Source organism: Pongo pygmaeus, chromosome 12 (genome assembly GCF_028885625.2).
Source record: "Pongo pygmaeus isolate AG05252 chromosome 12, NHGRI_mPonPyg2-v2.0_pri, whole genome shotgun sequence".
NCBI classification, from domain to species: Eukaryota; Metazoa; Chordata; class Mammalia; order Primates; family Hominidae; genus Pongo; species Pongo pygmaeus.
Genome location: NC_072385.2, coordinates 27,419,971 through 27,447,611, shown reverse-complemented (window position 1 = coordinate 27,447,611; position 27,641 = coordinate 27,419,971). Strand labels below are relative to the sequence as shown.

At 39.1% G+C, this 27,641-nt stretch overlaps 1 protein-coding gene across 5 annotated transcripts in view; it reads left to right on the top strand.

Moving 5' to 3' along the window:
- Nucleotides 1-27,641, top strand: part of TMEM131 (transmembrane protein 131) — a 241,713-nt gene that overhangs the window by 160,659 nt on the left and 53,413 nt on the right. For all 5 annotated transcript variants that reach the window (XM_054474141.2, XM_054474140.2, XM_054474142.2 and 2 more), the window contains 11 exons: nucleotides 1,688-1,768; nucleotides 3,921-4,071; nucleotides 4,169-4,225; nucleotides 5,418-5,479; nucleotides 18,728-18,836; nucleotides 22,111-22,219; nucleotides 23,030-23,183; nucleotides 23,277-23,447; nucleotides 24,671-24,781; nucleotides 24,865-24,999; nucleotides 26,188-26,292. In XM_054474141.2, coding sequence (XP_054330116.1) covers nucleotides 1,688-1,768; nucleotides 3,921-4,071; nucleotides 4,169-4,225; nucleotides 5,418-5,479; nucleotides 18,728-18,836; nucleotides 22,111-22,219; nucleotides 23,030-23,183; nucleotides 23,277-23,447; nucleotides 24,671-24,781; nucleotides 24,865-24,999; nucleotides 26,188-26,292 — 1,245 coding nt within the window. The remainder of the gene's footprint in view (nucleotides 1-1,687; nucleotides 1,769-3,920; nucleotides 4,072-4,168; nucleotides 4,226-5,417; nucleotides 5,480-18,727; nucleotides 18,837-22,110; nucleotides 22,220-23,029; nucleotides 23,184-23,276; nucleotides 23,448-24,670; nucleotides 24,782-24,864; nucleotides 25,000-26,187; nucleotides 26,293-27,641) is intronic.

The following is a 27,641-nucleotide window of genomic DNA, read 5'->3' as shown; positions in this document are numbered from 1 at the left end:
ATACACAAAGAAAATCTATATAGCTTATCAGTCTTTGGTAAATGCATTACTTTTACAGTAGCAACCCCCCGGCCCCCGCCAAAAAACAAAACAAAAAAACCCTTTAAGGGTCCAGGCTCAAGCCTGTAATCCCAGCACTTTGGGAGGCCGAGGTGGGTGGATAACGAGGTCAGGAGTTCAAGACCAGCCTGACCAACATGGTGAAACCCCATCTCTACAAAAAATACAAAAATTAGCTGGGCGTGGAGGCTTCTGCCTGTAATCCCAGCTACTCGGGAGGCTGAGGCAAGAGAATCGCTTGAACCCAGGAGGCGGAGGTTGCAGTGAGCCAAGATCACAACACTGCACTCCAGCCTGGGCGACAGGGCGAGACTCCATCTCAAAAAAAAAAAAAAAAAGTTTAAGCTCAAGAATTGCCATTTTTCTTGCTTTATCCTTTTTTATTTACTCCTGGAGGACTTCTTGTGATGAAACAAGTGAACGTTTTCCACCCATTCTCATACTTCACCCCAAATTTAATTGAATTAATATATTTTTTTCTTTTTAAGAGCTAGGGTTAGCTTACCTTTAAAGGAAGGTCTCCTGCCTTGTGACCCATTTTGTGTATATATATTTACCCAGAAGAAAGGAAAGCAGATGACCGCACCAAGACTTGTACTCAGTATCCACAGCAGCTTTCTCTCTAATGGCCAGACATTGGAAACAACTCAAATGTCCCATCAATGTGTGGATTAAAAAACTGCAGTATAGTCATCAAATAGAAGTGAACTATTAATGCATAAACAAAGTGGTAGACCTCAAAATAATTGCACTGAGCAAAAGAAGCCAGACACAAGAGTATATATTGTATTATTCCATTTAGATAAAACTCCAGAAAATATGAGCTAGTCTGAGGTGATAGAGAGCAGATCAGTGGTTGCCTAGAAATAGGAAGGGACAGAGAAGGATGGATGGATTGCACAAGGCATGAGGAAGCTTTTGGGGATAATGGATATATTTAATATCTTAATTACAGTGATGGTTTTATGCCCAAACACATATGTCAGGATTCATCAGGTTGTATACTTTAAATATGTATTATTTATTTTACATAAATGATAACTCAATAAAGCTGTTTAAAAAAAAAATAAGCTTAGGCATAAGCCACAGAAATATTTTTGCTACCAGTAGAAACCACATATTTTCATGTTCCATTAGAGTTGTTTTGTATATATCTCAAAATAATACTTTTACTCTTCACCATTTCACAATTGTGGTAGTTATTTGATCCACTGCTGGATCTTGTTATAAATGTATGGATAAAGAAGCACTTTGTGTTACTATAAGAAATACAAAATTTATGTTTCCAAAACTTGGTAATTTTTGTAAATGATTCCCTTTGGAAAAAAGAAAAAAAAGTATCCTGTTACTTTCTAAAATCTGGTCTCTGGAACAACTATTATACTTACACTGTTTGTAAGTTAAATTTTCAAAGTTACCTTATTTTAATTCAAAATACAACTATTGCTTACACATACAGAGCACTGAATTTAGTGATATTATACATATCCTACGTTTATATCTTTAAATGTTTTTAAATGTTTTGTGATAAACAGTTAGGATGTCAGAATTATTTCTGTGTAATAGCAAATTACCTGCTTTGAGAATATGACTTTAAACGTAGCCATCATGTGCTCTTTTGCCCCAGGTTGTAGAAATGTACTCTAGTGGAGGAGACCTTCACCTAGAACTCCCAACGGGTCAACAAGGAGGTACCAGAAAACTGTGGGTGAGTTGTAACCTAGTTTTCTCTTGTGTGTGCTCCCATGAAACCAATTATTCTTAAATTAGAAAATACTTAACTCTTTAATAGGCTTAACAAATATGGATGACTTCTCTTTAATCATTGTCTTAATGTTAATTTATGTCAAGTATATATGAAAAATGGAGGAGGAAAGAATATAAGTAGTAATTTTTGGAAAGGGCAGTGAGTAAAATTGGTGGGAGTTCTACCCCACTACATGGAAAGAAAGTAACTTCAGCTATTTTTACTCAGAATTATATGGGTAAAGTTGTCTCTGAGTCTGATAATTTATGATGTGCTTTACACATAAAAAAAGTAAATGATTTAAAAAATGTAGGAAGGATTCATTATGATTTTGTTTTGTTTTTGACGGTAAGTAATTGAATGTTCAGATTCGCCATTGGCAAAGGAGATGGCATTTGCAGAGAGAACCTAGTCAAGTGCCTGCGATGACTTAGAAAAATTTTAATTCTTGAAGGTGATCTATGTTCACCTTCAATATTGTTGGATATTTAACAATATTAACCAAATTAAAGAGTATGTAAGAGAACCTTATTTATAAAGGTTCTTGCCATTTGTGAGTTTTAAAAATGTTTACCATGCTTTAATCCAAGAGGGAGAAGGCAGTTGTGGTCAATTCAGTTCCGTACCCAGCTCACTCAGATCACTGCTCATCTGTAATGGAGGAACACAAATTTTACAACCAGGAATAAGGTTTGAGGATCAGAGTTTCTTTATTAACTGCTGTTACACACACACAGCCTCTTGATTCTGTCTTCTGACCAGTCTTGACCACAGAAGAGATGTGGAGATTATGTTTTTAGAATGTTAATATGAACATCTAGAAACAAATTTATCAGCCAGTAATTTGGTTAATTCCCAGAATATAGAAACACAACTAGCAAAAAGAAATATGCAATGGACAGCTCATTTATATCCTTTCACAAAAATGTTTCACCTTGAAGTTATGGTGTTTGAGGGAAAAATCATGTATAAAACAATCCTTCAGAGGATTAAATTCAGACTATTAAATCTGTATATATTATTCTAGACAGAACTAAGAACTTCCTGTGAAACGTAATTGGTATCTAATAAATAAACGTAAGAGAATTCAGATTTTTAAATAGTCAAGAATGATAATGATAACAGAGAATAGCATAATGTTTTTATAGTCCTAGTGGCTGCAGAAAAAGATACGGTAGTTCTTATTCCTACAAACCTAGACTGAGAAAAAAGCCAATGGGCTGTGACCTCGCCTCCAGCCTATTTCAGTGTGTATGAGAAAACCCCAGAGACCAAGTCAACTCCCTAGAGTTGGGGAGTGGATGGTCCATCCCTCCAATCCTAGGAGAGTTCCAATCACCTGTTTTCTACTTTGGGACTAAAAAAGAGAGTAGGGATAAGTGAAGGCCACTAAGCTGTAGAACACAGGAATCGCCTAAAATATGCTGAAAGGTTTGTGCAGAGAAGAAATTCAGGTAGTCCCAGGGAGCCATATTGTTCTAAAACCAGGAAAGAGATTACTCCTCAAAATTTTTTTTCCAGTAAGTCTTCCTTTTAGTATATAAATGTTCTCTCATTACGGGACTGAAAATGTATGCTGTCTTACATGAATGCAGTTGGTAAACTGTGGATTTACTTGAGAAGCTTTGCATTGTTAGGTTTTCCATGAAAGAGCAGTGTAAGCCTTGCTGGTTATCATTTATGGAGGTTCTTGTGGACTTCTAGAAAAGTATTTTCCTCTGATGGTGACATTTCTGTTGCTTAAATTTCAAGACTGAGTTATATACCCAAACACCACTAACTAGCATATTAAAAAGTAACTGATTTTGTAGATTAGTTTTACCTTTTAATGGTGGTTTTGTAACTGACACTTTGTTTTCAGATCATTTGACTTCTTTTACTTTGCCTACCTTACATATCGTATTTCATCAATTCTAAACAGCACATTTTTCACATTTTAAAGTTCTCCAGAAATGGAGTGTGTGTTACATGTTGGTTTAATTAGCAATGCTTTTTTTTATTAATAGGTATATAAAATACTCATCTTTCAGTCAGTGTCATCCAGTTCAATAAAAAATGGTGGTTTTGCTACATTACAAAAGCTGTGCTACATTATGGTCTGTTAACTTGTCAGGAAATTCCTCCTTATGAAACCAAGGGAGTGATGAGAGCCAGTTTTTCATCTAGAGAAGCAGATAATCACACAGCCTTCATAAGAATAAAGACTAATGCATCAGACAGCACAGAGTTTATCATTCTTCCTGTTGAGGTTGAAGTTACAACAGGTTAGTGGAAAACTGATGAAATCGAAAGTTGTTTTGTTTTCAGTATAGCTTACTCTGGCAAAGTGAACAATAATTGTTGACTTTTCTTTTTTCCAAGCTCCTGGAATTTATTCCTCAACTGAAATGTTAGATTTTGGTACACTAAGAACACAAGGTAAAAAAATCTTTTAAAAAAGTCTTTATGGAGTTTTTTTTTTTTTTAAAACACCTGTATTCAGTGCTGAATGGCTCTACTATGTAATTCAGCTTTAAACATTTCTCAGTTGGTTGCATGATCTTGTATGAATCTCCTTTTCAGACTCAGCGCCTTTACAGGTTTATACCCCATTCTGCTGAGAGGTGGGTGGCATTGCTTAACAGGTTGGAAAACAAGGCCATGGGATAATTTAAGTCATCTAAATGGAAGATTGAGGCAGAAAGTAGTTTTCTAGTTTCTTAATCCAGTTGCTCATCGATTCAGTTATGCTGAATCTTGATTTTTACTTCCGGATTTTGTTTAGATATGAGTTATTAAATTTCATTTTGACAAAATGTTAAAAGTTTGTTGCAGCTGTTCAGAAAACTCAATTTCTAAAATTAAAAACAACTAAGTAAAGATTTTTACTTACGAAAAACTAAGAGCACTTGTAACTGGGGATGTATATGGACTGTATATAATAATATGTAGTTAAGATTGAAGACCACATGTTTAAAAATTAGATTTGCTTTTAATATATTTTTACATTGTAAATTATTAATTTGCTTCATTATGTTTTGCTGGAAAGCTAAAAGATTAGTAATGTCTGAGTTCACAAAAAAATAATATTTGGGGGGCTGGGCATGATGGCTCATGCCTATAATCCCAGCACTTTGGGAGGTGGAGGCAGGCAGGGTACTTGAGGCCAGGAGTTCAAGACCAGCCTGGCCAACATGACGAGACCCCATCTTTACTAAAAAAAAAAATACAAAAGTCTGCTGGGCATGGTGGTACATGCCTGTAATCCCAGCTAGTCAGGAGGCTGAGGTGGGAGGATCACTTGAACCCAGGAAGCTGAGGTTGCAGTGAGCCAAGAATGCCCCACTGTACTCCAGCCTGGGTGACAGAGCAAGATTCTGTCTCATTTAAAAAAATAAATAAATAAGTATATATTTTGGGGTTTTCAAAAATCTGGGTTAAGCGGGAACAGTTCTTGTAATACACAATGTCCTTATGAGTAAAGCAATTACCACCTGTTTCTTTTTATTAATGTTATTGTCATTGTATTTCACAAATTGATAGCTTCAATTTGATAAGTTATAAGGTAAAGATTCTAACTTGGCTAAAAAGCACCTTTTTAAGAAATATTTCTTTTCCTCAATTTTAACAGATCTACCAAAAGTTTTAAACCTTCATTTATTAAATTCAGGAACAAAAGATGTACCAATAACAGTAAGTTTTTACTTCTTTTTTTTTCCTAACTTATATATTCTTTGTTTTTAAATGTATGACAAAGTTAAAAATAATTAAACCCTTACTCTAAAATAATTCTATTTGGTGATGACCTGGTGACACTTTGGTTCTAAGTGTGATGTGAGAAACCTGTTCTGCCCCAGCCACCCAGATTTGAAGGATGAGAGGGAAATAGGCAGTCTTTTCAAAGTAAGTTTGAACCAAAGTTCATGAGTTTCTTATACAGGCACAGTCATATAAAAGGCCTGTTCTGATAAATCCTAAAATCTGTGGGCCATGTGTATAGAAAAACAGGTTATAAGGATTTCATCAGATTTGGTTGTTGGAGTTAAGGTATGGGCAGGAAAGAGGAAAAAGAGTCAGATGAATTGGGAAGAAAATAAGCAAAAAAAATTTTGTAGGTAGTGGTAAAGTGCTGTTAACATTTGTCACAGGCTCCGTAACTAGCAGTTATTGAGTTACCGTAGGCAGCACATGATAAACTAAGGCCCTCTCTCCCTCACACATACAGAGTAAGTAACTTTTAGGCCATATGGAATTGAGGTGCCGTTAGATAGTTTTAGGAAAAAAACGGATATCTAAGTTTTGCCTTGGCCCATAACGTCTCTCCCTGATGAGGTCTCCAAGATATATGCATATGTAATCATTATGTAGGAAAATAGAACATTTTTATTATAATTTGTGCTGATGCCAGAAACTTAACTTCAGTGAACTGACAAAATGAGATATAGATCATGTGGGCTTGAGATTTAAGGGACCTTTGTCCATCGATGGCCATACCCAGATTTTATCACCAGCTGGTGGAGTAGACCAAAGAGAGAGGAATATACAAACCCCAGCGAGGAAGCAAGAGATGGTCTTCCCAGGTAACCACATTCTGATGCGCAGTGACCTTCCTCACTAGTGGGACCAGGATGCAGGCAGTGTCCTCATATCTGACCTAGCATTTCTCCTAATGTGATTTGGGGATTTGATGGGAAAGTGCTTTTACTTAGCCCAAGCAAACCACCCTAACTTTTTACATACAATAAATGGACTGAAACAAGTATCTTTTTCAATAAACATGTTATAGAAAAATGAAATTGGCAATTAACCCTAAGAATGTGAATGAAGAACTAGTATTCAGTTCACTTATGACATGGAATTAAATAGGCCCATGTTTGTCCTTTTTCTTATTCACTAAGGAGTTTTAGGATATATTGTAAGTGAACATGTGAACATTTTTGCTCTTACTGGGTCAGGCACTATGCTAGTACTGTTATGTAATAAATGTATTACTTAATACCTATATGGTGCAGTGGTCCTAGTTTCCTAAATAGGAAAACTGAGTTAGAGCTGCTTTTTTTTTTTTTTTGGAAGTGACTTATGCAACTATAAAAAATGCAAAAATAGGCCAGGCATGGTGGCCTCACGCCTGTAATCACAGCACTTTGGGAGGCTGAGGCTGGTGGATCACTTGAAATCAGGAGTTCAAGACCAGACTGGCCAACATGGTGAAACCCTGTCTCTACCAAAAATACAAAAATTAGCTGGGCATGGTGGCACAAGCCTGTAGTACCAGCTACTCAAGCTGAAGCAGGAGAATTGCCTGAACCTCAGAGGTGGAGGCTGCAGTGAGCCAAGATCACGCCGCTGTGCTCCAGCCTGGGCAACAGACCGAGACTGTCTCAAAAAAAAAAAAAAAAAAGTTATATGAAACATGAAAGTATATTATACAGTGCCACTTAGCAATCACATCTTTATGAATATATCATTTTAATTGCATAGTCTATTTCTGTTAAAAACCTATATATCTATTAATATAATACATCTGTACCTACCTATGTGTGTATCTTTTATAATATCCAAAGCCCAAACTCTGCCAGTGTTTTGGTAGTTTTCTCTTATACCCGCCTTCATTCACCCATTCAATAAATATTTAATGAACATCAACTATATGCCAGCTGCTATGCTGACTGAGAATACAGCAGTGAATCAGACCACTGGGGTTCCCTACCGCATTGAGCTCACTGTTAATCAGGGCTCTCTGGAACTCTGGGAGATATTTAGATTTTATTCTAAGTGTAATGGGAAATTATTACAGGATTTTAAACAAGAGAGTGACATCATCTGATTTATGTGTTGTAAAAGGTCACTGTAGCTACTTTGTGGAGAGTGAACTTACAGACATGGAAGGGCAGAAAGCAAAGGAGACCAGTTGGGATCTGATTTAGCAATCAGCCTGAGAAATGATGGTGGCTTAAACTTCCCACCTTATCAGCTATGGGGCAAGCCCACCTACCGTGGAAACTGAGTTTTCAGAGCTCTTCTTAAGGTTTTCCCTGTGTGTTTCAGCATTTTCTGCATAATTCACCAGGTTTAGAGACTATAAGATATTTAGAAGGGTTCCTGTCTCCTTCTGTTTCACAAACATAGAATTTTCAGGATTTGCTAAGCAGTGCTAGAAGCTGGAGATTTTTTTTTTTTAATTCCCCTTCAGGGAATTCATTCTCTTTCTAAATATAGGATTACTAAAGCAAGCAATTCCAAATAGAAGTTCCTCACCTGCTAACAGACAGGATGCCCAGGTCCAAACTCTCCTAATATGTCTATAATGCAACTTTGAGAAAATGGCTTTCCTCAGCATTTACAAAACATTAGTGCTGTATAAATGATGGAGTAAGTTTGCCTGAGATGCCTTCAGAGGAATGTTTGCATGAGGTTTCCCTTGGTAATTGGCAAATTGGAATCATAATATCAGCTTAACATATGCTTTAGTGAATTTGTACACAAATTATTAGAAATACAATGTTAAATGCTGAAAGGTTATTTTCCTTATTTGCTCAAGTGCTTTTATAAGCAGTTTTAGAATGTTCCGGACCCTTGAATTTCACTTGAGGGTTACTGAGCATTAGTTGGGTCTGAATGTTGTGAGAAAAGCCTAGGACTATATTTAGAACATATGCGAGCTTGCGAGCTGCCTTTCCTGGGAAACTTGCAATAGTTTTATACTTCTTGATTATTTTTGAGTTAGCAATAGTCACTAACAGGTTGTTGTATAAATATGCTTACTACAAGGTGATGATTGTGTATTAGTTCTCATTTAAAGCCACCAGAATGGGCCAGCTACTTAAGTGTTTTGTCTTGGGTTAGTTTGTTGGCTTTTTGTTTCCCTGGAAAATGAGTTTTAACAATTTGGGGTTTTTGTTTGTTTGTTTGTTTTTTTACTGATAATGAGTGAAGAATTCAGACCGTTTGTATAAAACATGAGTTTTCAGTTGAATATTTCTTTGTTATTACTGCAGCGTATTTTAAGGTAGCAATACTAATGTAAAATTTTTATCCGGTAAGGAAAATCTTAAAGTGATATGTTTCATATGAAAAAAATTTCATCAACTATTTTAAGTTCTTACTAACAGTGACTATATTTTAACAAACATCCTTGCTTTGCTATTTCTGGCTTGGTGTTGTACAGGCTGATAACACTCAAAAAATGTTGTGCTTGTTGTTGAAGAACTCCCACTTCTAGCCTTTAAGCATATTGAAAAATGGTCAGGCCTTCATTGTGTGTCCGGAGTTGGTTCCTTCTGGTGGGTTCTTGGTCTCTCTGACTTCAAGAATGAAGCCATAGACCTTTGTGGTGAGTGTTACAGCTCTTAAAGGTGGTGCGGACCCAAAGAGTGAGCAGCAGCAAGATTTATTAAGAGTGAAAGAACAAAGCTTCCACAGCGTGGAAGGGAACCCTAGTTGCCTCTGCTGGCTTGGGTGGCTAGCTTTTATTCCATTATTTGGCCCCGTCCATGTCCTGCTGATTCATCCATTTTGTAGAGCGCTGATTGGTCCATTTTACAGAGTCCTGATTGTTGCATTTACAATCCTTTAGCTAGACACAGTGCTGACTGGTGCATTTTTACAGAGTGCTGATTAGTGCATTTACAATCCTTTAGCTAGACACAGAGCGCTGATTGGTGCGTTTTTACCAAGTGCTGATTGTTGCATTTACAATCCTTTAGCTAGACACAGAGCACTGATTGGTGTGTTTACAGTCCTCTAGCTAGACAGAAAAGTTCTCCACGTCCCCACTCGACCCAGGAAGTCCAGCTGGCTTCACCTCTCAATCCCCCCTCTAAATAGGACACCCCAACTGCTGTTGGGAATTGGGCAATGATCATTCTAGCTACTTCCTACTGGATAAGGGCAAAGAAGGGACCCTGCAGTGGTAGTGTCCTCCAGAGGGGAACTGTCTAGGCCAGTCAAGGGGCCAGTGGGTCGATGCAGGGGTCCTTGGTAGAAGTTGTTAGTTGAGCTTATTTGGGGTTCCATTTGTAAGACCATCTGTAGCTTGATGGCCTCGATCGTACAGGAAACAAATTGGACAAGGAGATTAAAAATACAGGGCCCAAAGGCAAATAATAGCAAGATGGCTGTCACAGGACCTAGAAAGGGAAGAAGCCATGTTGCCCAACTCCAGAGGTTGGTATAAGAGTTTGAAAGGCATTAAAAGAGTTAGAAAGGCGTTGTCTGATTTCAGAAGCCTTTTCCTGTAAACGCTGTACTACCCCTGACTGGTTAGTGTAAAAAAACACTCTTCTCCTAAGAAGGTGCAAAGTCCTTCTTTCTCAGCAGTGAGGAGGTCTAGGCCTCAGCGATTTTGGAGAGTCACTGCTGCCAAAGAGTCTATTTGGGATTGTAGAGTAAGGATAGATTTCATTATTTCTTGCAAACTGAGAAATCCTTTGAGAGTTTGTGGTAGTAGGATTATGATGTAGATAAACCTGATATTCTGGTTCCTGTAGCAGTGGCCATCTCTAACCCTGTAAGTAGGGGTATTAGTTGTATGGCCCTGTGCTGAGACACTTGAGCTTTGAGGGGCACTGATAGGGTCTGATTTCATAAGATTAGAAGTTAGGATAATACATGTTACACTGTTAACTTTTAGCAAACTTTTGTTGAAAACCTTGTAAGTTTGGGATTTTAAATTTTTTTTTTTTTCTGCTTATCACTTACTGAATACCCATTGTGTCTTTTTCCCTTAATTGCTTGGGAGGAACCATCTATCGTCCCGTCCTGAAGGGAGTTCCTCCTAGGTCTGGTCAGACCTTTGTATAGTAATTAGTTAAGATTTAGATCCCCTGTTAGGAAACCTGCTGGGTTAAGGATTTTTGATAGGAAGGCTACTGGTTGTCAGTGGCCTCAGTGCTTTCGGGCTATGTCCTTGTTTACACTGACAACAAGGTGATATTGGAGTGCTATAGGGTTACAGAGAAGACCTTCAATTATCAATTATAGGTTTTAAGTTTACCCTGGCTTTTAAAGGAATAGGGTATACTTTTTTCTATACTACTTCCATTTCTTTTTCTTTCTCTTTGACTTCTTTTTTGTCTCTTTTTCTCTTTCTGACTCCCTCTTTGTCTCTGCCCTTCTCTCACTGTCTCTCTTTCTCTCTGACTTCCTCTTTGTCTCTGTCTCTTCCTCTCTCTCTCTGACTTTCTGTCTCTTTCTCTCTTTCCTTTCTGCTGGTCTTTCCCTGCCTCTGCCAGCTGCTTATGCTGCTGTTCTCCCTTCTCCTTCCCCTTTTGATGGCTTCGGCGGTGTGAGACTGCCACCTCTTTGGGTTTTTGTACTGCGTGCAATAACTCCATAATTTCCTTGTGATATTTAATGGGGGTTCCCCCAGAGGTTAGGAACTCCCTTTCTTTCCATATTGCAGCATGGGCATGTAGGATTAGATAAGCATACTTGTTATCTGTATACACACATTTATTCTTTTTCCCTTTCTCAGTTTTAAGGCTCAGGTAAGTGCCACTAGTTCTGCTAACTGGGTGCTGCTCCCTAGGAGAAGAGGCTTACTTTCAAGTACGGTTGCATCATTAACTATGGCATAACCTGCCCTTCATATCCCATTTTCCACAAATGAACTTTCATCAATATATAGGTTAAGTTCAGGATTAGCTAAGGGGACTTCTAAGAGATCATCTCAGGTGGCATAAATCTGGACTATAATTTGTTTCCAGTCATGCTCGATTGGTTCCCCATCCTCTGGGAGAAAAGTGGCAGGGCTGAGGGCCACACACGTACGTATTTGAAGCACCGGTCGCTCAAGGAGTAGCGTCTGCTATCTAAGTAGGCGGTTGTCTGATATCCATAAACTTCCTTTGGCACCTAGTATGCCATTTACATCATGAGTAGTCCAGACAGTGAGATCCTATCCTTGTATTATTTTGATAGCCTCTGACACTAAGATGGCCACCGCCACAGCCACTCATAAACAGTGAGGCCAGCCTTTTGCTACTACATCAGTTTTCTTTCTTAGGAATGCCGCTGGTTTTGGGGTTGTCCCACGAGTCTGAGTAAGGACTCCAAGAGCTATCCCTGCTCTCTCTGTGATGTATAAAGAGAAGTGTTGTCCTGTGAGAAGGCTTAAAGCTGGAGCTTGTACTAGGGCCTGCTTTAAGGTTTTGAAGGCTGTTTCTGCCTCTGGTTCCTATTCTACTAGATGAGTATTTGCCCTCTGGGTCTCCTTGATTAGAGTATAGAGTGGTCTGGCCATCTTGCTGTATCCGGGGATCCATAGTCAACAAAAGCTGGTGATGCCAAGGAACCCCCGTAACTGTTTTAATGTCTTAGGGTGAGGATAAGCCAGTATAGGCTGTATTCATTCCTTGCTGAGGGCCGTGGTTCCTCTGGCTAAGATTAGGCCTAGATATTTGACCTGCTGTAGGCAAAGCTGGGCCTTCAACCTAGATGCCTTGTACCCTTGATTAGCTAGAAAGTTCAAGAGATCTAGAGTAGCCTGCTGGCATGAGGCTTCCGAACTGATAGCCAGAAGTAAGTCATCCACATACTGAAGGACCAGAGTGCCTGGACTTGAGAAGTGGCCTAGACCATGGGCCAGTGCCTGACCAAACACATGAGGGCTATCCCTAAACCCTTGGCGCAAGACCGTCCACATAAGTTGGGACATGTGGTCTGTGGGATCCTCAAAGACAAAGAGAAACTGGGAGTCAGAATGCAGGGGAATAAGAAGAAGACATCCTTGAGGTCCAGAACAGTGAGCCATTCTGCTTTCTCTGGTATTTGAGAGAGCAGGGTATAGGGGTTGGGTACAACTGGATATAGAGGAATTACTGCCTCACTGATGAGTCTAAGATCTTGCACTAGTCTCCACTGACCATTCGGTTTTTGTACTCCTAGAATTGGGGTATTGCAGGGACTGCTGCATTTCCTTACTAAGCTTTGAGCTTTTAAATGTTTAACAATATCCTGTAATCCTTTATGAGCTTCAGGCCTTAAGGGATAGTGCCTTTGATAAGGAAAAGTAGTGGAGTCTTTTAGCCCGATTTGGACTGGGTGGGCATTTTTTGCCCTTCCAAATTGTCCTTCCAGTGCCAAGACTTCAGGGTTGATTCTCTCCTCAAGTAGGGGACAACAAGTGGGTAACTTGTTCCCCATATTCATGTAGATAATAGCTCCAGCTTTGGCTAATATATCTCTCCCTAATAAGGGTGTGGGACTTTCAGGCATAACAAGAAAGGCATGTGAAAAGAGCAAAGTCTCTCAATTACAACTCAGGAGGTGGGAGAAATACCTGGTTACAGGCTGTCCCAGGATTCCTCGGATGGTAACGGACCTTGGGGACCATCGTCCAGGACAGGAGATTAATACTGAGAAGGCTGCACCCATGTCCAGGTGGAAGTCAATTTCCTGGCCTTCAATGTTTAAACATACCCAGGGCTCAGTGAGGGTGATGACATGAGCTGGCGCTTGCCCCAGGCACTGTTAGTCCTGCTGTTGGATCATCTGGTTGGGGGCTTCTGGCCCAGAGAACCTTTGCCGTCTGGGACAGTGTGCCTTCCAGTGATTGCCTCGGCATAGTGGACATGGGTGAGGGGGTGGCTGATTTTTCGTTGGACAATCTTTTTTAAAGTGTCCTTGTAAACCACACTGATAACAAGCCCTACCAGGTGATCGGCCTGCTTAATTTTCTTTCCTCTCTGAACCACCAGGGTTTGTTTGAGGGCCATGACTAAGGCTGTGGCCTTTCTCTGATCTTGCTTTTCCTTTTGGGCCTGTTCCTCTTGGTCCCTATTGTAGAACACCGAGGTTGCCAGGTTTAATAATGCCTCCAGATTTTGTTCAGGGCCCAGGGCTTGCTTTTGGAGCTTCCTCCTGTTATCTGCAGCTGATTGGGTAATAAACTCATCTTTTAGGATCAATTGACCCTCCAGGGAGTCGGGTGACAGGAAAGTATATTTCCTTAAGACCTCCCGTAGCCGCTCGAAGAAGGCAGAAGGATTTTCTTCCTTTCCCTGAGTTATGGTGGACATCATTGAGTAACTCATGGGCTTTTTCCTAATTCTTCTTAGTCCTTCTGGAACACAGGTCAGCAGATGTTTACAACTCCAGTCCCCATGATCGGAGTCTAGATCCCAGTGGGGATCCATACTGGGGATGGCTTGCTGACTGGTAGGGAATTTGTCCCTTTCTTCAGCTGTCATTGTATCATTTACTTGGCTAAGACACCAGGTATCTCCAAACTCTCGGGCTGCAGCTAAAGCTGCATTTTTTTCATTAAAGGCCAGGGTTTGATGTAACAATAGCATGACATCTCTCCAAGTGCGATCAGAGGTTTGCCCTAGACCATATAGGACATCTGTATACCTATCAGGATCATCTGAAAGCTTCCACAGGTCTGCCTTGATCTGCTTTAAATCAGAGAGGAAGAAGGGGACAGGAACCCAGGTTGGGCCAAATTCCTCTCCCCCTACAGCTTGAAGGGGACATAACCGATAGCCCAGGGAGTTTTGTGGTACTTTGGAGATTTCTTTGCTTGTTTCCTTTTGGGTGGGGGAGATTAGAGGAGGCTTATCATTAATAGGAAGGGGAACTATAGGGAGGCTAGGATATGGGAGTAAGCTGAGAGGTCCTCCTGTGGGATGTAAATTGCAAGCTTTGCATAGTTGTGGATTCTCCCTCAATGAAAAGAAAGCTTAGAGATAAGGTATTTCACTCTACTTGCCTTCCCTCTTACAGAAAAGGTCAAGCTGCAGGATAGTATTGTAATTTATACTTCCCTCAGGGGGCTATTTTCCCCATCAGAGAGAGAATATTGGGACCAGGCTGTAGTGCAGAAAAAAATGAGCCACCTCTTTTTCAGGGTTTGTGGGTCAAATTGGTCCCAATGGCTTAGGATGCATTTCAGGGGTGAGCCTGTTGATGCCTAAGTGTTTCCTATCTGAAAGACAAAACCGCCTGCGGTTTTGGTTTGTTTGTTTCACCCCAGCCCAAGAACCCACAACAGTCCCTGGACCCTGCTGATCGGAATAGTTGCACTCACCAACGCAGCAGCAGAAACACTAGTTTTCCTCCTAGACCACAAGGAGGACCAAGGAAGGTTGGATTTAGTGGCCCTTACCAACACATTCTCGAAAACCTGCACCCTTGCCTGTCCTCCTACACCACAAAGAGGACCAAGAAAAATCGGATTTAGTGGCCCTTACCGATGCATTCTCGAAAACCTGTTAGAGTTCTAAGCATTCTCCTGTTAGCATTGGGACTTTACCCTGTCCTATAAAGATGTTATGCCCCAAAAATGAAGTGGAGGGCCATACCCTGAGCAAGGGAAGTGATCTCCAGGGTTGGAAGAGTGACGCCTTTTATCCTCACTTCTCATCATGTGAATAGGAAGGATATCGTTTCTGAGGCTCCCCATATCCTAGCTTCAGAAATAGCTTTTGTTAGGCCTTCTAGTCTGAGGAGGGATTCTAAAATTCCAGATAGTCCCCCTGCCCCCGAAGGGGCTTTGGGCAAAAATTATGTCTTTGATTGGTGAGTCCAGGTGCCTAAAGGAGAGAATAGAGTCCTGGAGTTTATACTAGAAATCATTCTTATAGGAGAAACTAGAAAAGCACCAGAGACAGGGAGTGGTTTTTAGAAGCAGAACTATCCTCGGAGAAGAGAGGCAAGAGGAAGTTTGTCTGACAGGCATTAGGACCCAAGGGGCAAGGGTCAGGATAGATAGGATAGATGGGTGAGTCTCGCTTGGGCAACATAACTTTGAGAGTTCCGCTCATGGCCGCAGTCAACCAACTTTCTGTCGGGATCCCGGAGCTGAATGGCTTTCCTCTCTGTTGACCCTCAGCTCAGCCCAGAAGTACAGGAGAAGCGGAAGATGGTTCCAGGCAAACCAACACTCCCAACTCTGAAGAGTTGGGGGTTGTTAGCCCTTTCTCAGAAAGCCTGACACCTGTGTCTCTAGTCCAGTGGCTGCGCCAGTCGCTTTTAACTGGCTGACAGGTGTCCGGTATTTAGCCCCCGAATTCTAAGGAAAACTAGGACAGAATAGCAAGCGAAAGAGGTCCAATGGTGCTCACTGCTTGGTGATAGTCCCTTCCTGGTCACCAAAATGTATCCCATGTGGGTCGCCAAAATGTGTCCGGAATTTATTCCTTCCAGTGGGTTCGTGGTCTTGCTGACTTCAGGAGTGAAGCTGCAGACCTTCGTGGTGAGTGTTACAGCTCATAAAGGTAGTGCAGACCCAAAAAGTGAGCAGCAGCAAGATTTATTGTGAAGAGTGAAAGAACAAAGCTTCCACAGCGTAGACGGGGACCCGAACGGGTTGCCTCTACTGGCTCGGGTGGCCAGCTTTTATTCCCTTATTTGGCCTTGCCCACGTCCTGCTGATTGGTCCATTTTACAGAGCGTTGATTGGTGCGTTTTTACAGAATGCCGATTGGTGCATTTACAATCCTTTAGCTAGACACAGAGCACTGATTGGTGCGTTTACAATCCTCTAGCTAGACAAAAAAGTTCTCCAAGTACCCACTCAACCTAGGAAGTCCAGCTGACTTCACTTCTGAATTGTTGCTGGATCATATTCAGTAGAGCAAATGAGGAACTTCAGGGGCCATACCTGTGGAAGTCCTCTGCAAACTATACAGCTTCATGTGATCACCTCTAACAAAGCTTGGCCTCAAGATAAAAGTGGCTCATTTGTGGGGGAAAAAAAGCAAAATTAACTGACTCACAAAATGTTGTAGATGATGAGATCTCAGAAAACAACCCATCCCCTTGGCTGGGCTGCTTTTTTTTTTTTTTTTTTAAAGAAGGAGTCTCACTCTGTTGCCCAGGCTGGAGTGCAGTGGCCCAATCTCGGCTCACTACCACCTCCACCTCCCGGATTCAAGTAGTTATCTGCCTCAGCTTTCCGAGTAGCTGGGATTACAGACACCCACCACCACGCCTGGCTAATTTTTGTATTTTTAGTAGAGACGAAGTTTCACCATCTTGTCCAGGCTGGTCTTGAACTCCTGACCTCATGATCCATGTGCCTTGGCCTCCCAACGTGCTAGGACTACAGGCGTGAGCCACCATGCCCAGCTAGGATTTTTTTTACAGGTGGGAGAAATGAGCCCCAGAGTAGATGGGCAGCTGACTCAAGCTCACATCTCTAGTTAAACATCCTTTTGTTGCATAAAGTGATGCCACTGGATTGTCACATACACTTCTGTACTGATTTCCTCTCTTTGGAAAAAGTATTAGCATGGTAATATAGTATAGTATAACCAAATGGAACTTTTCCCAGTTTGTCTTACAGTTTAAACTCTACTTTGTTTTATTATTAAAAATACACACAGTCACCTTTCAGTGAATGAAGAAATTTGTATTTTAAATGTCGCTAATAACAGCAAGCTTATTGATAAGTAAAAGTATTATGTGAACAAATCATTCCCAGCCCCAGCTAGAGATCCAAAAGCAATTGAGAAGGAGTTCTTGAAGAAGGAAAAGGGAGGAAGTTAAAGAGAGTTTAAAATGCCAAGAGAGCCTGAGGTCCACAGAACCATCCTTAGGGCCTTCATTTCAGACCCTGTGAACAAACACTTGCTGACAGTCCAGGACTAACCCACCAATGGAAAGGGAGCTGCTCCAGCAGTATCTTTGATCATTATCATATAATCAGATCCGTACCCTGTGATCCCACACACAAGGCACAAGGATCATTCTCTCTCTCAATGCTCTTCTCAGGTGCTTATTGCACCTTCAAGAGACTGCCCTTTGATGTTCCGTTGAGGCAGATTTCACCTTTATAAATGGGCAGAAAAGAGCAGGCAGGGATCCAGGGGGAAGAACATAGTGACTTGCTGGATCTGACTGTGCCCCTGTTAAGGGCCTTGCCTGATAAGTCTCATAGAAAAGGACAATGTTCTTTTCTCCAGGAAATGGCAGGCTTTGACAAGTTTTTAAAGCCTTTCAAAATTCAACAAATACAACCCACGAGGGTTCAGACCAAGGTTCAGATTCAAAGTAATTATAAAGGAAGATTATTTTTTAATCAAGAGTTGTATACAGTACCACGATTTTGTGATACATGTTTGTGCAGCAGGATGTCAGATGAACGCCCTGCACCAACCCGGGGATTCTTGTTTCATTCCTACCTGTTGATGCCTAGCTATTGAAACATCAATATTGGAAATTTCATTAGTAAAACAGAGAAGGAGGTTGGAATCTTTTAAGTCGCTTCCAATTGAAAGGGCTTTGTGTCAGTGAGGAAATAAAAAGTAACTGTACCTTAAAATGTATTTTTAAAAAGCATGCTCTCCAAGTACAAGGTTTTCCTGTTTGTTGTTATTTAAGCATTCTGACTTCAAGCTGAACATCCCTGTGGGCTGCCTCAGTGCTCAATCCCATAGCCAGCAGTATAGCCCTCTCCCTGGACAGCAGCACGCCTCACTCGCGGAGCCATGTCTAGAAAGAGAAAATGCCATTAGAAATGAAGTCTGCAGAACTACCTTGGCATTGACACAGCAGCTTCCAAGTTCATGTTCTTCACCATCATATGGTTCAGATATTTCCTCAGTATTGTGAATTTCTTTAAGAGGGATCCATAAGTCTTTTTCATGTCGCCTCCACTGGTGTGTGAATTAGGCATTCATTTGGAAAATAAGTACCTTTTTTAAATGCTTTATGTACTCACACCAAATGTAATAGATTCTTACACTTACAAATCTGTCATGCTTGTTCTCCTCTGGTCATTTTCTTTTATAAAGATATTCTGATGAAATTAATTTGAAGTTTTCCAGTGTGGCCTACTCCATTTAAAGGGACAACATAAGTTAAACTTTTCAAATTTAGAGTCCACTTTACTTTTCCAGTATACTTTCCAGTATCCTCCTGTATACTTTCCAGTATAAGGCAACTGAACCATTAGTCTGAAATAATGCCATGTATGTATTTTTGTTCTCTTTGCAGAGTGTTCGACCTACACCACAAAATGATGCCATAACGGTACACTTTAAGCCAATTACATTAAAAGCATCAGAAAGTAAATACACCAAGGTTGCAAGCATTAGTTTTGATGGCAAGTATTCACCTTTTTCTCTCTGATAGAGTGATGTTATTTTGATAAACTAGAAAGCATCTGTATTGACGTGTTAATATAGAAATCCAAACTGTTTTACCATCAGAATTTACTGCTTAGGTTGATTTTTTTTTTCCCCCCTGTAAACCATCATGAACTCTTACTTGATTGATTCATGAGAGAAAATACCACAACTTTATAAAGCTAAATCAGTATTAGCAATAGAAAAGCACTAGCAAATACATTAGGATTGGAATCATTTCCATAATCTGGGCTAGCCTTTTTACACATATTATGTATTATAATTCATCTTAATTATGAAGTTACAGTATATTTGAAGTTCAGAAGCATGTTTGAATTTGAGAGCAAAAATAAAAGTATTCTTTGTAACATTTTCATATATTGGCTTTTATAGGCAAAACAGATCCCCTACTTAAGCTAAAATAATAGACTTTATGACAGAATTGTCCAATTCGCTATTATTTCTAACGTGTATGGTATACATTTTGATACTTGAAGTGTTAAGCCAGACGATACCATTTTTATAGCATGTTTTTATTTAGTTTTGCCTACTTTAATTGGAACATTCATTGAATTTGCTGTCACAACATTTTTAAAATAATGACTTAATGGCTGCTTAACCATATAGATAATTAAATGAGAATTGAACCTCTGAACAGGGCTTTTTTCATAGGCACCCATGCAACTGAGTAGCTGCTATTAAGCTTAAATTTTGGCTTTATGATAAAGCCATCTCTGCTCAGAGTCCACATGGTAAAGCTCAGCTCCTCATTGGATGAGAGTATTTGATCAATGAATGTAGGAGGACACTGGCACGCTTTGCACAGTGTTTATGAGAGTATCTATGCCTGCTGCTCACTGTGGAGAGTTCCAGGGAGGGTCTGGAGCGGCTACAGAGGTGGGGCTGGCCTCAGGGTTCGTCCTGTGAGCTCAGTGAGGACTCCCAAGGAATAAAAATCACATAGGCAGCATACTTCATGACACAGTTGTCAAGAAATAGTATTATAGCAGGCATTAATGCCACAGTTATTTCTACATTTGTGGTAAAGTGTTCTCTATGCTGCTGAGAGACCACATTCATGCCTACCAGTGTCAGTAGCACGAGGTACATTGCCTTCCCTTACAGAGGAGAAGGAGGCTAATTTTTGTATTTTTAGTAGAAACAGGGTTTCACCATGTTGGCCAGGCTGGTCTTGAACTCCTGACCTCAGGTGATCTGGCTGCCTCAGCCTGGCAAAGTCCTGGGATTACCGACGTGAGGCACTGCACCCAGCCAGGATGAGAGCATTTAGGACCCACCCTTCACAGACATGCCGGAAAGTTCTCCACATGCTCTGCAAGGGTGGAGAGCTACTCTTCTCTAGCTCCTGTATTGACCACAGACTTAATCTTTCCCTTCTTGAGATAAATGCGACGTCATTAGCGTTGGTTCTTCTGAGATCGTAGGCTCTAAGATAATTGTTTCTTAAAGAAGTATGTAAAATGAAATACAACAGCAAAGGGAAAGCATCTTTAAGAGCAAATGCTACATTTCTTGAAAGTAGGTTTTTAATATCATGTGAAAATTCCCCCACCATTCACCTCTCCCACCACCACGCTAGATCCCCACACAAAATACCTCTGAGATTGCTGTGAAAATCAGTCAGGAAGTGTGTGTTATTTAACTTTTAATATTGTTAGAATGCACCTTATATATGTATTAACTCTACAGTGTTCATTTATCAAGCATCTTTCTCATCAAAAACCATTCATGATTTCAACAGAATTTTCTTGAGCTTTTTGACCACTTTATTTGCTGTGTATGATACAATGTCATGAAATGCTTAAATGTGGCCCTTGTAATCAGTCTTACGTCAGAACAAATAGTGAAAAATTGAAAGCATCCAGAGATGGCTAACTAGCAAGCAGAGAAATAAGAGGCTGAATGGGAATTTTTAAAATGGAAAGTCTGTGTCTGCACATAATCAAACACTAGATGTCATACCATTTCCTTGTTCTTTTTTGTCGTGAGGTTGGACGACACACATTTGCGGAACTCACATATGAATTCTTCACATAAATGGAAGTGTTCGTAAAGTACTCTAAGAGGATAAACATAAACAGCTTCTTTATTTGCTTTGAAAAGAACCATCTAATGGGTACCTAGATTGGACCCAACTGAGTCAATTTCTGTAATTCCTTATTTATTTATTTATTTATTTATTTATTTTTATTTTTTTGGGTCAGAGTCTCACTTTGTTGCCCAGGCTGGAGTGCAATGGCGCAGTCTCGGCTCACTGCAGCCTCCACCTCCCAGGCTCAAGCGATTCTCCTGGCTCAGCCTGCCAACTAGCTGAGATTACAGGCACGTACCACCACACCTGGCTAATTTTTATATTTTTAGTAGAGACAGGGTTTCACCATGTTGGCCAGGTTGGTCTCGAACTCCTGACCTCAGGTGATCTGGCCACCTCAGCCTGGCAAAGTGCTGGGATTACCGACGTGAGGCACTGCACCCAGCCAGGATTATTCAAAACTGCTACGAAATCTGAAGTTTTTACTTCATCTAAGATGAGGACAATATAATATGATGACAGGAGGGGATTTATCTCCTCTTATACTGTGAGTTTTAGGGTTGGCTGATTTTTGAGAAGAGCTCTGAATTCTTGACTTTTCTTATACTATGCTACTTTATTGGTGATAGAGCAAGACTTTGGCCATACAAGAAATGTTATTTCTTTCTCAGTTCAAGTGTAAATCAGCAGGGCTAAGTGGGGGGTAATTTTGCCTCCAAGGGGTATCTGGCAATGTAGAGAGGCATTTTGGTAGTCACAGCTGCAGGGATGCTACTGCCGTCTAGCAAGTAGAGGTCCGGGATGCTGCTAAACATCCTACAGTACACACAACAGCCTCCGCAACAAAGAATTAATCTGGCCTAAAATGTTAACAGTGCCAAGGATGAGAAATTCTGCTGTAAGTAAAGCCAAAGCCTGTGGCTACAGCAAAGCAGCTTAGGTACGGTGTTTTACCTCCTGAACCATGCTCACCAGCTAATTCTTTATCTGCTTATCTTATTATAGGAAATATAAAACATTTTCCCCCTTTTGTATGAAAAATGTGATGTTTCATTTAAAATGTTATAAAAAGTGTTCTGTTGGCCAATTTGGAAGCTCAACTTTTTTTTTTTTTTATTAAGATTTTGTTAGTTTACATAAATTCACTAATTCTCTTTGGTAGTAAAAGGTAACAGATTATTTTTTATGCTTCCTTTCAGCATTGAAGGCAAAAAAGCCATCTCAGTTTTCTGGGAAAATAACAGTTAAAGCAAAGGAAAAGAGTTACTCTAAACTTGAAATACCATATCAAGCAGAAGTTTTAGATGGGTAAGTTTCTTTTTAAAATAAATTCTATAACTTTTTACTAATCAGTAAATTATATTTTCCTGCTAAATGACCTGCAGAAATACTAGCCACGTTCACATAAACTTGATGGAATTATTTTTTAAAAGAACAGCCCCAACTATAAAAGAGAAAACCTCCTATATTTTGTTTATATTTTACTTTTTTAGAAGAAAAGCGTAAGTGGGATGATAGGATTTGGGCTTAAATGAAGACTTAATGATTCAAAAATACGATTTTTTTAATATTATTTAAATCATTTGAACCATTTCCTTTCTGACATTTGTTTGTAATATGTAAGTGATTGTGGCCTATTATTAAAGTATTTTGACACTCGAAACAAAATTCTTTATATTCCTTTGTAAATTCATAAACACTTCTAGAATTACAACTTTTTATAAATGGGAAGTAACATGTTCATTTTTTATTATACTTTAACCAATAGTAGTTTAATACTCAATTTGGCAAAGATTCATTTTAACAAAGCTCCTTGTAATTCAGTGATAAACATGATTTTTTTCAAAGTAAAGCTTTTTTTGTTGATATGTCTTTGATTCTAATTGTATGAGTCATATAATTCATTAGAGAATGGTTCTGTATATTAATTTCAATATTTTGCAAGCTAAATTTTGTTTTAAATCATATAGTCAATCACTAAAATATTATAGGTCTAAATCTTTAATACAATCCCTAATGCTAAATGTAAATTATTACTTACAGCAAAAGAACTTGGATTTTAAATTAACACATGGACATAAAAATGATTTATTTTGTTCTTGTTGTTTTTTTTAATAGTTATTTGGGATTTGATCATGCTGCAACATTATTTCACATCCGAGACAGCCCTGCTGATCCTGTGGAAAGGCCAATTTACCTTACTAACACTTTCAGTTTTGCGATCCTCATTCACGATGTGTTGCTACCAGAAGAAGCCAAAACAATGTTTAAAGTATGTCCAGGAGCCCTCATACTTTTAATTTTCCTGGTCTACCAACTAGGTGATGCTGACACTTTGTTTTTTTTCTCTTCTGTCGTTTCTCAGGTTCACAACTTCAGCAAACCAGTCTTAATTCTTCCTAATGAATCAGGATACATTTTTACCCTGCTTTTTATGCCTTCCACATCATCCATACACATTGATAACAACATTTTACTTATTACCAATGCTTCTAAATTTCATTTACCCGTGCGGGTATACACAGGCTTTTTAGATGTAAGTATATTATCCACCTTTAACATTTAAACTCCCTGCCCACCTTTAATGTTTTCAGATCTTATTAGGCAATTGTGTTACATACGGTTTGCCATTATCTGTGCTCTGCAAATTGATCTAATTCTCCTAGTCAGTTTTTACCTTTCCAGGTAACTAGTTTTTACCTTTTCCGGCAGCTCTCTGTTGTGATACAGTTGACTTCTCTAGTTACAGTCTCAGATCTTTTCCACATTCTGCTTTCTCTTGGATATGCTTTTAAACTATTGTAATAATGGGGAATATAGAAAAGAACTAAATAGAAAAGTGATAGGTAGAAAAAGAAGAATACAAGGAAGGTGAAGAGGGATATACATAGGGAGGAGATGATCAAAACCAAGAAATATGGGGACAAAGAAGAGAACCAGATAGTAAAGAAGAAAATAAGGTGGTAAAGATGCAAAGTTGGAAGATTATATATGACACAGAAGGAAACAATGAAGGTACTCCTGGTACAGAAAATAAGCAGAGGGAAAAAATCCAAACAAAGCTATCTTGAGAGTGATCAATGAAAGAAGCTTAGATAAGAGATAAAACTGTTAGGAAAGATAAAAAGAAAGCTAGGACATCTAGAAATGTAGCCCTTTAAATAGTTGGCATCGATTAGAATTTTAGAGCTGGAGGGACCTTCAGTAATGTCTCGCTCCTGCTTCAGTTATTTTGTTTCAGTGATCATTGGTGATGCTTGCTGAGACCACATGCTTTTTGCCCGATCCCCTAGGGTTCCACTAAACCTCTCTTAGTAGTTTAGCTTCCTGCTTCTTTCATGTGCCCTCAGAGGAGGAATAGCAACTCAGCAGAAGCCATGGCTGTTTTCATTTCTGATTACTCAAAAGACTTTCATCATACAAAGCCCTCAACTATGTTGTATAAATGTGTGGTTTTATGCATATATACATAAAGCATAGGAAAGCATCGGAACTGTAATTTTTTGTTTTTTTTTTTTAGACGGAGTCTCGCTCTGTTTCCCAAGCTGCAGTGCAGTGGTGCAATCTCAGCTCCCGGGTTCAAGCGATTCTCATGCCTCAGCTTAGCTTTCCGAGTAGCTGGGATTATAGGTGCACACCACCATGCCCAGCTAATTTTTGGGGAACTTTAATACATCTTTAATATAGTTACTTTCTCTTCATAATATTGTTACATCAATGTGACTTTTTGTTTAATCTGGTTCTTTTATATCTTTCCAGTACTTTGTATTGCCCCCCAAAATAGAGGAACGTTTCATAGATTTTGGAGTACTGAGTGCTACAGAAGCAAGTAATATTTTATTTGCAATTATAAACAGCAATCCAATTGAGGTAAAAACCTGTTTTTATTCTAAATCGCATTTAAGGATTTTATGCTTGTGTTGTGATAATCATTTTCATATCTTCTTTTAAAGTTGGCTATAAAAAGTTGGCATATCATAGGAGACGGTTTATCAATAGAACTTGTAGCTATGGAAAGAGGCAATAGAACTACAATAATTTCAAGCCTGCCAGAGTTTGAAAAATCCTCTTTATCAGACCAATCATCGGTAAGTAAACTTTCTTATTGTCTCCTTAAAGTAAGATGGATGTCTAAACTGCAAGCGGAAGGTCATTGCTATGCTACATGGATCACTATTATTTTTATGCAGTTCATAATAGTGTTGGTTACTTGCTATTAAAAGGACCTTATAGGTAATGTAATTCAACCCCCTATTTTTATGATGAGGGCACTGAAACCCAAAGGGGTTTAATTCTGCCTTGTCATAAAAAGTTCTATAACACACAAATTTTTAATTATCTTTTTGTAACACAAGTGTCATTACAGGAGAAATTGCCATGGGTACTAAACTAATCTTGTGTTCATTTAGTTTACTGGGAAAAAGGGATGGCCCTGAACATTGGTAGAAAATATTTTCAATTATACAATAATATGTCTGTCCAGTTACTGCCTCAGTATCAGTGAGGCAAACATTGTTTGATCACTGTGAGTCTGCCTACATATTTTTACCTGTCTAATAAACATGTTACAGTTGGTTGTAAGAGAGCACTAAACAAGAGAAAACAAATTTATTAGTTTCAGCACTCACCAGTACTGAAAGGGGAACTTGGAGTTTCTACCTACTGGGAAAAGAATTAGAATCACAGTCTGTGAGAAGGAGCATCAGATATCTCATCTGCAGGTTAGAATAGAATTTCTTGGGGCAGGTTTACAAAAGGAAAAGCAAGTGTGCTTTTACACAGAGAGTGTTGACAAACACGTTTCCGTGGAATGCCATAGGTCTGGTGTTTTGTTATATCTGACCTGAGCTGCCCTGAAGATATGAATATTAACGTTACAGAGTGACATCCACAGCTTGAAGCAGAGCCAGCTGTGTATACAATTGTGGCTCCAATGTGCCTGAAAGGTTGGGGGAAGGCTGTGTCCCTCTGCTCCAGCCCCTTTGGCCATACAGGTCCATGGGTGAAGAGTGAGGAGCTTTATTAGCAAGAGGACCACACCCCTCCCTCTTTCAGAAACCAGCTTTTTCAGTGGCCCATGGAACAAGTGTAGTAGAGAAAAATCAAGGGATGGACACTATTTTGAGATATTTGTACACAGTGATATGGTAATTTAGTGTCATACTGGTATATGTTAGGATTTGGAAGTCATTTTATCACTTCACCCTTCATTTCCATTTTAATAGGAAACTTCAACTAACAAGGCTAATTAATGATACCATTTCTACTATCTACAGGTAACATTAGCTTCAGGCTATTTTGCAGTCTTCAGAGTCAAACTTACTGCAAAAAAATTAGAGGGGATTCATGATGGAGCCATCCAGATCACAACAGACTATGAGGTAAGGACTTTATGGGGATTCATGGCAGTGGGGTTTTTCTGAATAAGTCAGTCCTTTCTTGTCTTTATGAAAACAAAGAATTAAGTTTACTCATAAAGTTACAGTTTACCAGTTTCATACCTTAAAAACTGAGCTTTCGAGAATAGTTTATAGAAGATTGGTGTTCATAGGCTCATAGTTTTTTGATAAAACCCAATCCTCCTAACCTAAAAAGCAACTTCAGAAAAATGCCTTTAGCACGTTTAGAATTGCTTTGTTAGAAACCTGCTTAAACAGATGACTATATCATTGCACAGACCCCAACTGAGTGTCCTGAGTTAGATATCTCTGATTGTTCCTACCATCATAAATAGCAGTCAGGGTCTAACATTTCTGAAAAGGAAGATAAAATCAGGAGATCATGTCCTAATCTGAGTGCTCACATTTATATTTTCATGAGTTATTCAAAGTCAAGGGACTAAAGGTTACTAAGCTTTTAATTAAAATATTCTGTGTGGAGCTTATTTTGCATTCAGTAAGATTTTGAATGGATGTATTTCTGCCAGACCTAAATGTTTTTAATTGTATATTTAAAAGCTCTTAGGAAAGTCAAGCACTGCTAAATTCAACAACTTGCCACCTTTGCCCTCATAGATGTTTTCAGTATACACAACTCCCACGTGGAAAAAAAAAAATGTAATTATAAAATAAACAGAATTGGCCATTTAATAATAAATGATTTGTTGAGAGTATGTCAGGTGAGGAATTCATGGTTATCACTCATGACAGAAATAAGTACATTTCAGAATTCAGATAAATTTTTGTTAATATGGGTGAAAATAAGAATTAAGAAAAATACCCTAGAGGAGTAGCTTTGAGAGTTACTAACAGTATGGGATGGGATTCTAACTCTAGAATGTTCAGTGCATTTTTAAAAATTAGGTTGATGTCTATTTCTATATCAAAAAAAAGCTATATAACTCTACATATGCTGGATTTTACATACATTGTTTTAGGAGTACAGTTTGACTTTCTTTTTTAAAATAATCTATTTTATAGATTATTTGTATTTTGAAATACAAAAATATTTGTATTTTTAAAAATCTGTCTTCATTGCTTCCCCGTTGTTTAGTCTTTTTTACGTGTTTTCAATGAATCACTGAGAAATCTGTGGAAATGTGTTATATTTCATTACATTTTATGGAGTACATTGGACAGATTAAACAGTATCTATGGGTGATTTTAATATTGGTATGGAGCTGGTTATTGTCAATGTTAGTCCCAAAATTAGGTTAACCCCAAAATATAATGCAATAGTTATCAAGATCAAGCTAAGTCTTAACTACTTATTTATCGTCATCTTCTTGACT